Genomic DNA, 16,138 nt, shown 5'->3' with positions numbered 1-16,138 from the left:
CACAATATATGACATTATGAAAGAAGAAAAGTTGAAAAAAAGAAAGAAAAAATTGGATCGCACTAAAAAACACAGGCGAGGTGGCCGGAAGGGATGGTTGGGCGATGGTCGAGACGTGTTCTAAAATGGTTCCGCCTTGCCGCAGCGTGTACTCGTTTGAGGAAGCGATGTTCTTTGCCAGTGACGTCGGAAGCATCCGGGCAATCCCCGATGCGGACCATCACGTGACGGATAGGACCCTTGGGTACTTTAGGTCTCCGACTCGGAAGGTTCCTGGCTCCTCCGAACCAGCCCCTTCTACTGCACCCATCGCATGCCAGCTTTTTGTTTTGTTTTTGGACGTGTTATGCACCCTTCCACTCAGTTGTTCATCCTGGTCTTGTTTTTCTGTTTTTATTTTGTATATAGCTAGTATTTGCGTTTGGCGCCGTTTGCAGACACGTTCTCATTGTAGCCCACTGACGGTTATTGTATAACATGTTCATGTATCTTTACTTTCTCGGCAATAAAGCGGCAACTTGCAGAAATCCCCCAATTTGTTGCCTTTGCCTTGATTACGTTTTATACATCGCTTGTCTGCTTTGCCTGTAAGTATCTGCACAGCACCTGGCGGTCTTCATTTTCTGCTCATCTGATGGCATCGTTCAACGTGCTGATAACGTTCTGATGTCTTTCCTTATCTCTATTGGTTTTGGTCACCATATTTTGGAACAACGGTTATCCTTGGCTAAACGACAAAGATCAGCCGCTGCTTCGTAAAGGCACAGACGTTTGCTTGTATATAACGCTAATAAGCGTAATGGTCAATATATATTATGACAACTTTTTCATTGAACTTGGTGAATAAAAAGACGAAAAGAAATCGGTGCCGCTTATGTCTTTGCTGAAGACAATATTTTCTTTTCGATCGATGTATCGATCCTCCCTTGCCCGCCCTTTGAAAGCTTTCTGCAGTTAACATGGTTTAGCACGGCCTCTGCAATCGGAGACGTTACAAGCATTCTATACGCGACCTGGTTATGCACTACCTTTGTGGTCGACCCACTTATAGCAGCGACGATATATTATGACGATGTCACTGCAAGACGTCGCTTTTTGTTGCATATGACATAAGTTATCGTGGTATGTGACGTCTCGTTAGATTCAATATGGGGACGTGATCACTTGATGCTGATGCCTTTCGTCACTCAATTTGACGTCAACGTCGAAAGTCAGTTTTCGCGTTTGATGAGGCATATAAAGCTTTCAAATTACGATCTAGTGGCTAAGGTACTTGGCTGCTGACCAGCAGGTCGCGAGATCGCATTCCGGATGCGGCGGCTGCATTTTCTATGGAGGCGAAAATGCTGTAGGCCCATGTGCTATGATTTGGGTGTACGTTAAAGAACCTTATGTGGTCAATATTTCCACAGCCCTTCACTACGTCGTCTCTCATAATTATAGGGTGCTCTTGAAACGTTAAACCCCAAACATTGATTAATCAATCAGACAATTCAATATTTTACACTAATTAGCAAACAAACAAATAATTTGTTGAGATGGGTGTTTTGTGCAACAACAAATTGTCGGGTGCCCAAGAAGCTTCACATTTTGTCTTCTTGTCTCCTTCAGGGATTCGTGGCAACAAGGCCACTGGGACGTCGCAGACAGAGCCCGAGTTTGCAGAGCCGATCCAGAACATCACCGTGCCGGCAGGACGCAAAGTCACACTCGCCTGCGTCGTGGAGAACCTCAACAACTACAGGGTCAGTGCACGCCTACCTGCTCTGAGGCAGCCAGCCACTCTCGACCATATTAACTCGACTCCAATGGTATTTCAGTGCAATAATAATTATATGGGCAACATTTATTTTTATTGGAAGAATGGACCTTGCCTGTAAATGAGTTTGGAAAGAACTAGGTGACCAGAAGAACAAGAACCATAAGAATCGGTAATCACCAGATGGTTTGTTATTAAAACAAATTGCAACCCGAGTGCTTTTTTTAGCCACGACGCTTGGTAATTTTGCGCGTATTGGCTGACGGAAACATATTTCACAATTACTTCCGATTTCCGTGCCCAATTTGCTGTACGTGTGTTAAAAACGCTCAGCACAGTTTAATATAAGGCTAACAATATAAAGGTTTAATATAAGGCTAATAACATAAGCGCAGCCAAACGGTCATTTTGCGATATGCCATGGTGAAATCAATTTTCGGGGGAGAGGCTTGGGGCCGATGTGCCACCACCTGGCTACGCCACTGCTTTCCCTAGAAGCGCAAGAAGCGATGTCACCTCTGTGTTACACAAGGCACGAGCGAACGAGTGCTCGCGTGCTAACCCTTGTTGGTTGTTACTGGTGCGAATTCGTTCGTATGCAGTGCGACACGCGTTATTATGCCCTCGTTTGAAGCGAGACTGTGAGCTGCGCGGTAAACGACGTGAACAACGCTCGTTTGCTGACAAAGACCTGAGAACTCTTTATTGCGTTATTATTGATTCGGGCACACGAGATTCCTCTTTCTAAATGGCATCGTTCATATTTTCACAAAGCGCTATTTCAGTGAGAAGCTGTCGCATTGAAATGATACCATGATTGCACTTTGAAATGGTCTTGCCCATCGAGACAGTTACATAGAAAATAAGTCGTTAAATAACAGGAATAAAACAACAAAAAATAGATGGGCGGAAGCGGAAAAGACCAAAAGAAAAGAGCGGAAGTCGTTAAGAGGGGGTAACGACAGAATCGACATTATGTGGGAGGAAATGGTAATAAATATAAAAAACGTTGCTGATGACCGTGAAGACTGGGTGAATCAAATTGTCGAAACGGAACACATAGAATAGTGCGGCACGTTCAAGATGCCCGGCGAAGATTTTTCAAGAAGCCAACACTTAAAACAGTTCTGGCTGAAAGGAAGAACAAGCTATTGCAGCGAATGAGCCCCGTTTGACAATATCATCCTCCTCCCCAAACCCATACGAGGCAATCAATATTTTGACCGGAAAAATAAGCTCGGTCTGAGGTCGCCTGGGGAAACCCAGAGAGCTCCCCGACAATGGCGCGACGATGCACTTGCGTTGTGTGTTTGTGCGTGCGTGTCATAAGTTGGACCTCTTTGGAACACACATAGCGCAGAAGAGAGAGAAAGGGCGAGAGAACCGTTTTAGAAAAACGCGCGGAGGACGGTGGTCGTGGTGGCGGCAGTAACAAAGCGCCCAGACACTGACAAAGAAGCCATTTCGTAGGCGCCAATTTTTGTTGTTGCTTCGAATTTTGGTGTACTGTTCATTTCTTTCTCTCAATTTTTGAAGTTTTCTGATTTCGCAACCCCATTTTATTTTATTTTTGTTTTGTTGAGGATACGCACACGCATGCTCAGGGTCCGGATAAAGCAGGCCGGAACGAGAGAAGGTAAAAGAAGGACGCAATCATCGCACACGGAGCGACGGGATTCTTTTAGGCTGCGTAAAAACGCAATTGAGAAAGGAACTCCTTCGTACGGCGTCTATGACTTGGAAGACCTGTATAGCCCAAATTGAAGACTCCCACTCTCCTTCCGCACATTCCCGTACAGCGTTGACCCCCTTCCCTATCTTTCTCACTGGTTTTTTTTTCTTCCTGCGTGTATCTTAATAGAACTGAAAAGAGAAATAAGGAAGGAGAATTTTTGGGTGATGACCGTCGCCTGGAATGGGCAAACGGTGCAGCCGTCGGCTAAGGGATGAAATAAAGTGTCGGGACAGCTACGGAAGAAGTCGAGATAAAAAAGTGAAGCGAGATTGGGAATATGTTTAGCACCAATAACCAAATAAACTGAAACGTAACGCAAAGGCGCTATAGAAACAGAAAAAGCTAAGCAAAAAGTGCAAGCGAAGATAAACAATTTCGCGCGTACAACTCATTGAAAAAAAACAACGTCAGAAAACGATAGTAGTAAAGGATTTGGTGCATGAAGGGGGAGCTCATTTATGAGCATCGATATGGCGGGAAGTGAACAGCCAGCAAGCGCCGATGAGAGCAGCGGCACCTTCTGTTTCGCAGCAAACGACGCCCATGTTCTTAAGCAGGCCCGAAGCGCATGATCCGACTGCTGTAGTGGTGACGGCCAATTTCTGCTAGCCGGGCTTTGACGATCGGGCTAAAGTGTACACATGCGTTGCCCCTGCGATCTCCACAATGAGTTGCGATACAGGGTTCCGCACGTATACATCCGAGGAAATAAACCAAAGAAAGCAAACTTGGCAGTGTGTGTGCGTGGCACAGTTGCTCCGCTTCCGTTCTGTCTTAGAATTGCTCCGTGTCGTAGAGTGCGAGTCAATTCGAGACTCAGTTGAGAAGATAGCCGGAACGGGATGTAAGAAGCGTTCGAAGAGGGGAGAAGGAGTAAGACGAGAGAGAGGGGTGACAGAGAAGAAAAGACTTGACGAGTAAGTAGGCAGCTTCGGTGTCGAAGCCATTTCTCGCTTATAACTCGCGGTGCTATTGACTACCTGGGGTTTTTCGTTTTGTTTTTTCGTGTCATTATCTCAGGCACAAACGAATGGGAAAGTTAATCAAATTTTTGTGGAAAGAATGAATTGTGTTGCAAGTTCCTGCCATTAAAGGAAGCTAGTTAAATATTTTTTGCCATGTTTGTTCTCCAATTTGCTACTCCAGAACGCAATACTTTCCAAAATGAGGTTGATTAAGATCATGAAGATGCTGAGGTCATTTGCATATTATTTTGTAGTGTTGCGACCATATTGACGCGAAATGTTTAGAATTGCGCGAAGAGCAGCAGTCATTTTCAATGCAACAAGGCCGGAAGAAAGCTTTAGCACCTAGCATTGGAGTAGTATGATAATTTTAAATGTTTATAGAATAGTGTAAAAGGACACATGTGCTTTGTACGACGAATTCGTTGTATTTAGAATAAGTAGACCTAGGTTATGCCGTAATTGAAGAGTTGAATGCAGCATGCTAGAATTTAAGCAGAGTACTTAAGAAACGTCCAATTTGTAATGGTCTGAGAGCGTCACTTTGAACTCGGCGTATTGGCATTTTCTGCGCTAAAAGAAGCGTCCACTCCTGAACCCTCCCAGCCGACAGCTTTTTTGGACACGTTTTCATCGCTTTTACTGTAACTTCCTACGTATACAACCAAGTGCTGTAAACCTATCCTTATTCGTATTTGTCTGATTTTCGCTCGCGCCTATTGCTGTTTGTTTTTGTGCGCCACTTGAAAACAATAGTTAGTCACCTACGCGTTTTGCCGGGAGCCTTCTACTTCCAGTGGTCGGCGCTCCAGTGTACTTCGCAGGCGCAAGTCGGGTTCGGTACTCGTGACCCAAGACGGCAATAGAACGCTATCCCAGCACTCCGTAAGCTGCTCAGTGCAGCGTTATGGCACGAGATCGCCTGGGCGGCCCACACTCGGGGAGCCCCCCCATAGATGCAGTTCATCGCGTTAATTTGACTACCAAATGAGCGCCATAGCCGAACACCATCCGCTACTCAAACACGAAAGAGCTGCTACCTCTTCTTCATTCGGCCTCGGAAAGCAATCTTCACCCCTCGCCAAGGCGTCGTCGTTGTCGTAGTCGTGCTTCCTTCCTTCTTTCTTTCTTTCTCGTCATTTTCATAGCCTGCCATGCCTGTTCAACCGTGGCTCCCACATCATCGTCGCAGAGTTTGCGTGCCTCCGTAGCTTTCTCCTTCTCGCGCCCCCATCGCGTGCTTTAGAAGGAAAGGAGCAGGGTGGAGAGCGAGGAATGGATTGACTTTATGGCAACACGGGAGCCCAGTCAAGCGCGCAGTTTGCGCTCGCCTATTGACATACGACGCACGAGTATATGTACAGCTGTTTGGTTCTCGAAACTGCCTCCATGTTTTTACCATGTTGCGAAATCCCCTTTTCTGTTAGTTGCCGTGCATTTGAATCATATATTATAGTTGATATATATATATATATATATATATATATATATATATATATATATATTGTTAACTATGTAAGAGCTTACAAAATCACTCAAAACACTGCAATTCCTTAGCAAGAAGAATATGTCAAGACAGAAACGGAGTGCTGACCGGAAAAATAGCGCTTAGTCATAACGCTGATTCATTATTATTATATGGAACAGCATGAAGAAGTGTTATTTGTTGCTGTATCGTGCAGTAGACGGACTGCTCGATACAGCTTCGACCGACCGTACAGCATCTTCACCAGATGTCAGAGTCAGAGGGTCGTGATGCTGTCTTAGCGGATTGCAGAATACAATAAATAGCCAGCTATATATATATATATATATATATATATATATATATATATATATATATATATATATATATATATATATATATATATAGCACGCCAGCTTGGTCTGAGTGAATGTATTACACTCAGACCAAGCTGGCGTTTAGTATTAATGTGTTAAACTCTGAACAGAGACGATACATAATAAGTAGTATTCCGCTCCCGTTATGCCAGGTGTGACACTATAGGATCGCAAATTCAACTTGTTTGTGGAAAAATAAAACAAAAACTAGAGAACAATAAGTATTTAGGATTATTATTGGACTGCCATTTAAACTGGAGCCACACAAATCTAATTAATATATGCACCAAATTTGCGTTCGCTTGCTTTTTGATTATAAAAGGCAGAAAACGTCTTAATGTTAAAGTACTAATAATTGTTTCATTTTTTATATTTCTCTGGCACACTATATATTGTTCAGAATTATGATATGGTAAATATAAAATATATTTAGACCCTTTAATTCAATTCATTTACGAGAAAGTGCCTTGCGCATTACGACATACACACCGCACGGTGATAATACCTTGCTTTACAATCAATTCCATATGCTACCATTCTCCATGACAACTAATATGAAAGGGGTCATTCTGATGGATGGAAAGCAAGCATTCTACCCCTCGACCACTTCGGTGGAACTGGGCCATTCTGAGAAATAATATTTTACAGGTTATCACCAAGTTTGTTCACTACACCTATTCTTGACCTAAGGATCACAACAAATATAAATTTCAACCTACCAGTTACTCGGAACACGTACGGCACAAGACTGCTCACTTTTCATAACGTGAAAACCTAGAACGCACTACCCTTGGAAGCAATAATGGCCAATAATTTCACGTCTGGGGTGAAAAAATATTGCATCTCAAAAATTATGTCATTTACCCCAATTTGCTTCTGAAGCATTTCGTACTGTGCTAAATAGATTTTTTTTCTTTTCGGGGCTCCTGTATAATGCACTCGTTGCTTTTACCTGACGTTCATTTCATTTATTTTGCCTCACCATTAAGGTTTTGTTCCTGAGAGTATGATATGCGCCAGATGTAGCTGTTATACCTGTATTGACTAAGGGCCTACACTAGCCTTTGGCTACTGACCCAACAGTTCGCTGTACAAAGATTGTGTATAAATGAAAAAAAAAGTGAATGCCATTGAATTGAATTGAGCTGAATTAATGACTTCAGTGCCTATTCAAAGTGTGGTGACATTGGTTGACGATACCAGTTTCACCCATCGTATTGCCGCGGAAGCTGCATTTATGGAACTGCAGCTATAGCGTTTGTTATCTCGCGATACGAGAAAATATTTTTTCTCTCATTTCTGTGCTCATCCGCTCATGACCTGCAAATATTTTACTAGTAGAAGCGATGATTTGTTGTTTTTGCGCACAAGTTTTTGGTCAAATATTACTACAGAAAACAGGATACGACACACGTTCAAAGGTTTTGTTCTGTCACAGTGGAAACAGGGATTAGAAGCAAAAAAAAAAGGAAAACTGGTACAGCCTTTTATGTTACACTAGCGTCACCGTCAAGGCAGCTGGCGCTTAGTTAAAAGTTGTCTTCTAGTTTTAAGCTCAACAAAGCTTACAGTTCAACGTGGATTATTGCTTAAACACAGAGCATGACTTGGCCCTACATTTTTTTAGGCTTGGTGACAAAAGGAGAGACTTAACACGACTGGATGGTTGATTAATAATGCCATATATCACGGGTGCGTAGTTTTGTGTTCTGCTGTAGGGATCTTGTAGAATAATCCAGGTAATAATGTGCTCGGCACAAAGCAGTTTCTTGTCGCTGAGTAACAAGGACCCGAAAAGCCTGCGTGCTCTTGATAGCTGAAGCTTTATTATTGCTGCGTTCATTCTATGTCCGGTCGACCATGCCGTAGTTTTCACATTGCGCCGTATGACACAGCTAGATAATTTACGTAAGTATAGTTAAACATGAATTGCTCTCTGTTTTCAGAAACGCGGCGGACATTCTATGGAACTCAGTCACTATAAATTTCATTTCGCCGTGTGTCCGAATCGCTGGCAGTTATAGCACTGAAGTGCTGGACCAAGATATTCTTCCACTGGGTGACAGGTGAATCCTAAGTAGATTCTTCCTGGAATCGGGTGGTCATCTCGAAAAGTCAGATTAACTGAGTGAAGTGGACGCGACGTTACTGCTTCATCGTCCTGGCGGTCAAAGGCTTAGGAGTAGCCGGCGCCATAATTGTGCGCCAACATCTCCTTTTATATCATATAAATAAAAGAAATGTCTTTTTTTTCACGCTTTTCACGTGAGGTTACTAGTAGTGTTGGTGTCTAATCTTAATGTAACGGTGTACAGTCAAAGTGTTTCACATACTTCTTTTTCTTTCGTTTCGATATACCTGCCAGAGCCAGAAGTTCTTTTTAAAATTGATCTCCCACCCAAACGTAATTTATTGGTGAGTATTACTTTGAGCAATGAAAATGCCAGTTCTCCGTTAATTGCCAGAGCGCACTGAAACAATTCAAGCCTTGAGACATATTGGCATTTCACATTTACATCAACGTGACTATGTCCGGACTGAGAAGCTTGCCATGCATTTTGTCTGTGCCTTTGTCTTGCCATGCATTTGTTGCACTGTGTGAAGGGTAATACGTTGAGTTCGCTTACAGTGTCTAGAGTTCCCAAACAAGCAATATTTTTCTTGTGCAATGGCGTGAGGAACGTGTGATAATCATTTTTGTCTTCCATGCGCACCTAGATGAACACTGTCTTCTTACCTAACGATTATTCAGAAAAAAAAGTCATCTAAAAATAAAACTGACGTGAAATTCGTGTCTCAGTTTAAGGCAACAGTTATAGCGGATGAGTATAATACCACCACCCAAGTTCACTTAAGAGTCGAATAGTTGTCCGAACTATGATTGAAAATCAATTAATTTGAGTGAGCTCACTGAAAGAGCTAGCTGGTGGCTTTCTTGTGAGCAGCGGGGAGGGTTGCTGCACCAGTGAAGCAGATCTTCAACACGCACTTATTTCTACGCGGCCTCCGAGAGCCGCATCCGCATTGCGACGAAATACGGTAAACTCAAGGTATGCCTTTATTCAGTGTTTGTAAACGGCGCTATAGGCACCGTCTACATACTGAGACACTCGTAGCTACGTCGCGGTGCGTCAACTCCGCCAAGCCCAATGCTCGGCATCCCGCTCTATGATCCCGTAATTGGCGCAGCAACTTCAAAGTTGCCTCCGATTAAGCACATCTTGGATCGTCTTCCCGACTCTATGTGTTCCAAAGCAGGTTTTGAGGACACATTTAAACTGCACCAGAAGTCAACACGTTAGACACATAAAACAACCATACACGAAGCGCAGGTGTCTATGTGTCTAACATGTCTTCTTCGCACCGATTAAATATTTCTTCAAAGTCCATTAACCAACTAGCCCAACAATGTGCATTAATTCGGACGCAGCTTTGCTGTTTCTGTCATTTGGGTATATGACACCATTTGTAGAGAGAAGAGGGGGTGATTTCTAACTCACCTAGAACTGATGGTACATTTTAGGCCTCATTCTTCGCTAAAATGTTTGTCTCATGCGTTCTCAGAAGCCTCGACTATACCCATCAGCAATGTTTTCTGATAATGCTCAAAAAGTGTTTCAAAGCTCCTTTAAGGTAAATAATGATGATAGGTAATGAAACGGAACTCATTAGAAAACACCAGTGTGGGTTAACCGCAGTATGCAGTAGGTGAAAGCACGGCAAACTATATACAAAATAGAGTATTTTCCACGATACCACGCTGCCATCGATATTTACCAAGACTCTTCACTGAGTATTCCCCAAAGTAATAATGTTTCCTTATTGAGTCTCCTTAGTGATGTTTTTTTTTCCTGTGTGCTTTTGTTTTCTTTCTCTCTTTTCCTCTTTTCTCTGAGACGCAGAAGGATGTGTCATACTCACATATATCCTTCAAAGTTTGTTCGGGAGTATTTTTTTTCAAGGCAGGTGACGGCGCTTCAAAACTTTCAGGTGACTCTCGCATCGTAGGCGATGTGCTAAAAGCGAAGCGATGTCGACGCGCCCCGCCTCCACTTCATTTTTCTGTTTTCGCTTTTCGGTTAAACTTACGACGTTGCTGAACTCCTAGTCACAAGAAAAAAAAAGGAGGCGTGAAACAGGAAAACAAACATTAGCTTTCGCACAGACGTTCTTGCGAAAGCAGCCGCAGCGAAATGGTGAACAGATATAAAGATAAAAGCGAAGCACGTGCTTCTACTATGCTGGGATGAACCAAGAAACGAAGATTTAGTACGCGTTCGACACAACACTCAGTTGAGTCAGTGTTGAGCGTGAGGCAAGCAAAAAAAAAAAAAATCGCGTCATATTCATCGCTCGCGGGAATACAGGGAGGACATAGGCCTGTACTCCCTTCTATACTTGGACACCTGACAACGTGCTCGGAGAACGTTGCTTGTAATATATTATCCTTTCTTCATCATTACTTTTGTCTGTTTGTAGAATAAAGAGAACTCGAAGAAAGAGGTGCAGTGGCCAGATTTGGTAGAGTGTTAATGATAAGGCGGACAGCCAAACTGCTTCTTTTCATAAATGGTGCCTCTTAAATAAAATATTTTGAAAAACCAGCATGTTTAGGTTTCGAATCACTGTCTGAGTATACTTGACTAAAGCGTCGAAAGTGATGCCGTCTTCGGCTTGCATGGTGCTTCTGTGTTTCAGTGGAACAGTTTTGATGAATTTTTGTTGCACTGGTGGATCATAAACAATATGCGAAATTTCGGTTAATACCTTTTACAGTATGTAGAGACAGTGGAAAGGGAAAAAGTTAATGAATGCTATTAGTATATGACCGCGCGCTATCACTCCCTTCTGTGCAATATCATAGCGTTCTCGCTCGATTAGCTTTATCTATACTTGTACTGTGTTATCAAATTTTGTGCGCGACAGTGGTTCTACGCAACATGTGAACATTATCATTTATGTAAGCATTTTACTCTTTCCCCCTTTGTTCTTACTTTGACAATTTGCTTTAATGACGTCACGTGGTTTCGTCTGCTACACCGGCGTTAATCGATTTTGATGCATGAAATGTAAATGTTATACGCCTTCTATTTCTTTTATTTACATGCCCTACGTTAGCACGTAACTAACGAACCTACTTTTTTTTTATCCGAACTAGGTCTGCAATATTTTTGTCGACATAGTCATTCAACTTTAGCAGCGAAATCCAAAGTTGGCTGGTAACTCGTCAAGAAAATACATCCCCCCCCCCCCCCACCCTCACACCAAGAAGGAGAGAGTTCAAGAGATGAGTCGAATAAAAACGTAGTTGAAATGTTGGGCCATGCACATTCGCTACCAGCGTGCAAGCTTGTTCTCTTAGTAGATAAATATGCCTCTGGCGTATCAAGGGGCCCATTACTACTTGCCGGAACCTCACTCACAGGTGAGGAAAGTGAAACTTTGTTCCAAGAAGTTCCTTTGTTTTCCTTGTGGGAGGATAATGAACAAGAACTTGGAAACTCAGTTCTCCAGCGTGATTACTCTACAAATTACTATCTTCCTTCCTCGCACTCATCATGTAATACCCATGATTCTCGTGTCCGTGCATTGTGCCTCTACACAAATGCGCAGCGCGTCTCTGCCGCCGAGATGCTGCCGCAACATTCGCAGTTTTGCAAGTAACTCACGCCTCAACTTCGTTGCAAATTAATCAGCGCCTCGAACAAGGCGAGGCTCGCTTACACGCGCTAATTCTTTCTGACTCTAGACGTGCCAAGCTTGCTACCCTTGTAGCGCATCGCGGATGATGGAGACCATTCGTGGCGGTCACTAAACGAGGCGGGCGAGCATTCGCGAGGCATCGCTTAACCCGTGACACGCGAGCACCGTCGCAACTGTACACGGAGCGCGCTCTCATCGCGGCGAGGGTTGGGAAGAAAGGAAAGCGGGTTGCAGAAGCGAAGCCGAGCACATTGTTTGTGCAGCGTTTCACTCACGCTACGCGCAACGGACAAGCGGATTCAGCGAAACCCTCGGAGATGCAACGCAGAGGAGAATTCGCAACATGTATCTCCGGCTACATTTTCTCAGAGGCGCCTCCGCTGCTGCCATGCCTGGATCGCAGTGGTGGTCGGCCGCCCTTCTGTGCGCTGGGTAAGCGAAGAGACAAAAAAGGAACTTGAGTGTGAACCCTGCACAAATTTGTTGGATTCACGCTCCCGTACATGAGACTATGCCAGAACGCGCTCATGAGGCCCTTTTTTGTGTGTGTGTGTGTGGTGTTCGCGGGGAAGCAGCTCTCTAAATGGTTTGAGGCAGCACGGCGGTACTGCAGCAGCTTGCGGGTGAAAGGAGCCTTACTCGCGCACCGTGGAGCATTCAGTAGGAGACTCACTCGTGCAGCGTTCGCGAGAAAGTTTTCGCTGATGAACTGCTGGTGCAGCAATGAGAGTGAGTGTTCGTGGCGGCTGCTTCTGCGTTGTTTCTCCTTGGCGACGTGTTAGTGGCGGCGCTGGATCGGTTCAGACTCTGGTCGAGCGTGCCGTCGAGTCGCGGTTAATGGCCACGAGCGCAGGCCACACCACTCAGTTGGTGCGTGAGAAATCTCGCCTTTGCAACGGACCTTCCACGTCCGCGTTCTGTTACGTCCGCCACCCCTGCATGCGACGCCCATGAAGGTGTGAAAGGAGTGTGCGAGTCTTGCAGCTCGCGCTATGGGCAACTAAATTTCTCCGTGCAGGAACGTTTGGCCGGTCAACAGCTACGGTCAATGATCGGATGGTTGTACGCTCGCTAGAGTTTACGTTTGATTTTATGTTTGCTTGTAGCTTGTTCACCTTCTGTCTGGTTATCGTCAAGTCAGCAATATTCTTGTGGACAGAGTAATGAATGTGTCAGTACGAAAATGTGCATCATTCATTTTTTCTGCAGACAACTTCAAGCTTTCAGATTTGGGCGCATGGTAAAGAACCCCAGGGGGTCGAAATTCCCGGAGCCCTCCACTACGGCGTCTCTCATAATGTTATGGTGGTTTTGGGACGTTAAACCCCACATATCAATCCAATCGGAACTTCAAGCTTTCACTTTAGGGAGGCGAATGACCGTTAAAATGGCACAGCGTAGTTATGTGAGGTTACGCACTGATAACCCAGTTTGCCTGAGGGTGATTGATTGATTGACTGATTGATCAATTTCTACTTTATCATTACATCCCTCAGAGTTTGCAAACACTGCATCGGATTTCCGCACAGGCTATTTCGATGAAAGCCAGCCACTCTAGAGGCCGCATTAAGCTAACTGAACGTTCCCAAAAAGAGAAAGTAGGCTTATGCATAACGGACTCTACAGCTGTACGCACAGAAGTTGCCAGAGTCCTCTATTATAAAAATTGATTACATGACTAAGCATAATTTGAAATTTTTCGCAACAGAAAAGTGGGTATAGGGCTGAGGCGTGCGCAGGAGGGGGGAGAAGGGAAGCGAGAGGGTGGCACTTAGTCAGCCCCATACATTGATATGATAGAGAGGGAGGTGCTGCGAAGAAGATCCTCCTCTCACCACCCCCTGAAAGGGAACCTTGCACACGTCTATCAGCAGGACAAAATGACACTTAATAAACCTCGGCTGATTGCTCCTGCATATTCATGAATTAGAAAAACGCTCTTCAAAAAATTAGAGGCATTCTTAATCTTTGATTAGGTGTCTGTTAATGGCACTGAGACGAAGGCATCCACGCGTTTTCCTTTGAACTCACTTCGTACTTTGTCGCGTTGTAGAAGCGTATCTCAAAAGTGACGTAGAGAAGAAAGAGCGCATGCTTTATATCTGCTCTTCCAGGTGCTGCAAAGATCGCAGCTGCCTACAAGAAAACCTTCGGCTCTTTCAAGGAACTCATTCAAATACTTGTCGTTAATTAACATGGCAGTTAATTGGTTTTTATTGTTTCGCAGACTTATGCTCCAATGTCCAATATTATGTGCATTCAATATAACTGTAGTCGAACAAAACAATCAATGTGCCACTTTTGTAGTTCCTAAGCCTTTCCTGACTATCCTAAAGCGGAATTAAGGGCGTGACCGAATGTGCTCAGAAGAAAAATGTGACTGTTATTTGGGGCTCATGCCATTACATATGACGTTCACAGTATTGTCAGTGCTTCGAAGAGAAAACACGCAGATGTAGATCATTCTCGCCTTACACGAAATATCTCCGTCGCATGGACATCAAAACACACCTTTGAAGACATGCGCACCTTCGTTCTGTCCTGCGTGTCGACATTTACCCAGTTGAGAACAGCCTGTTCAAGGAAACGTATAAGCTGAAGCAACGTTCATGCTTAAGGGTCACGCAAAGCAAAAAAAAAAAAAAAGACCCAGGCTTTTAAATCGAAACAAGCATGCGTTCCCTGTCGCAGGTTATATAAATAACGTTTTTCTCGACGGAACATTAACTCGGAAAAGCGTATGGTTAACCTTAATCAGGTCATTAGGAGGGCGTTCGTCCTAATCCTATCAGAGGATTACCTCCTAGAGGATTACGGCTGCTTAGCTAAAGCTTCCGCTACAAAGTGGCCTAGAGTTCTCGGCGCTCTACGTCGGCTTCCTTATTTTCTTTCTCGGTCATGTCACCGTTCGTCTTTCTTTACTACAGCGTTTCTCTTCCGGTACGCTCAGGAGAAAGCACGAGAAACGATCCGAAAACACAAAGAAAAATGAAGCACTTCGACTGCCGACCCCGTTAAAGTCTCATCCGCTTGAAGCAAGTGGATTGTCGCTTGACAGTGACCACTGGAAGATTCCTTCCGTGGCGAAATGTCGGAGGAGAGATTGGCGCAAACCGGATGTGTCTCACGCTTATTTCAATCGGTGAGTGAGAGGATCGCTCTGTTCTGCAGCTTTTTTTTTATAGCCTAACAGAGACGGCTGGCAGAAGCGAACCTGTTTTCTCTGTTTTTTCTTCTGCCTCAGACAACACGCGCCCACATCGATGCTTATCTGTACTGTCTTCTTTTTTTTTTGTACTCCATGCGTACTTGCATATTTAGCTTTCGCTTGGGATGACTGCCAGTTGGGTATGTTGGTATAGGTTCATGATGAAAGAAGCATCAAAAATTACAGACACTCAGAAAGACCACAGAACGAGTGCTTACTAGCAACTAAAATTTTTATTTCGAAACGAACACTTACATATGTACAACACGCAAATACGTCATTTCAAACCACCCCTGATATTATCAACAACGTGATATACAAAAAAACCACTCCTATTATTGTAGTCATTGTAGCTTTCGCTCACAATGACGATGTCATCTCTATTATGTCATGCCTATTATTTATGTGCCCACGACCACTACCATGTAAAAATGACGGGAAGCAAAGTTTTGCCAATGAAGCATTTAGTACGATTGCTATAACTATTATTAGATAGAAGAATTTGTGGGGTTTGACGTTCCAAACTCACCATATGATTATGAGAGACGCCATAGTGGAAGGCTCCGGAAATTTCGATTATCTGGGGTTCTTTAACGTGCACCCAAATATTAGCACACGGGCCTACAACATTTCCGCCTCCATCGGAAACGCAGCCACCACAGCCGGGATTAAAACCCACGACCTGCGGGTCAGCAGCCGAGTACCTTAGCCACTATATAGACCACCGCGGCGGGGCGCTATAAATATAATTGCGACAGCAGTTATATGGACACTCCTGACTGATTTTTGCCGTTGCCGTCATGTCCCTGATATGTATATGTACCTATATATGTAAAAGGCATAAAGAAAAAGGATGCAGTAAAAAAAATCCAAAACATACCGGAGGCTTGAACCAGCGACCCCGCGCTCCAAAGTCCGCTACGCTA

At 44.0% G+C, this 16,138-nt stretch overlaps 1 protein-coding gene across 4 annotated transcripts in view; it reads left to right on the top strand.

Annotated features, from left to right (window-relative positions):
- The window catches only part of LOC119169137 (lachesin-like), a 157,691-nt gene that overhangs the window by 65,309 nt on the left and 76,244 nt on the right, over nt 1-16,138 (top strand). For all 4 annotated transcript variants that reach the window (XM_075893930.1, XM_075893936.1, XM_075893928.1 and 1 more), the window contains one exon: nt 1,612-1,745. In XM_075893930.1, coding sequence (XP_075750045.1) covers nt 1,612-1,745 — 134 coding nt within the window. The remainder of the gene's footprint in view (nt 1-1,611; nt 1,746-16,138) is intronic.

The sequence above is a fragment of the Rhipicephalus microplus genome, chromosome 1 (genome assembly GCF_043290135.1).
Source record: "Rhipicephalus microplus isolate Deutch F79 chromosome 1, USDA_Rmic, whole genome shotgun sequence".
In the NCBI taxonomy this organism is placed as follows: Eukaryota; Metazoa; Arthropoda; class Arachnida; order Ixodida; family Ixodidae; genus Rhipicephalus; species Rhipicephalus microplus.
Note: the sequence above shows the minus strand (reverse complement) of the source record. Positions and strands in the feature narration are given on the sequence as shown.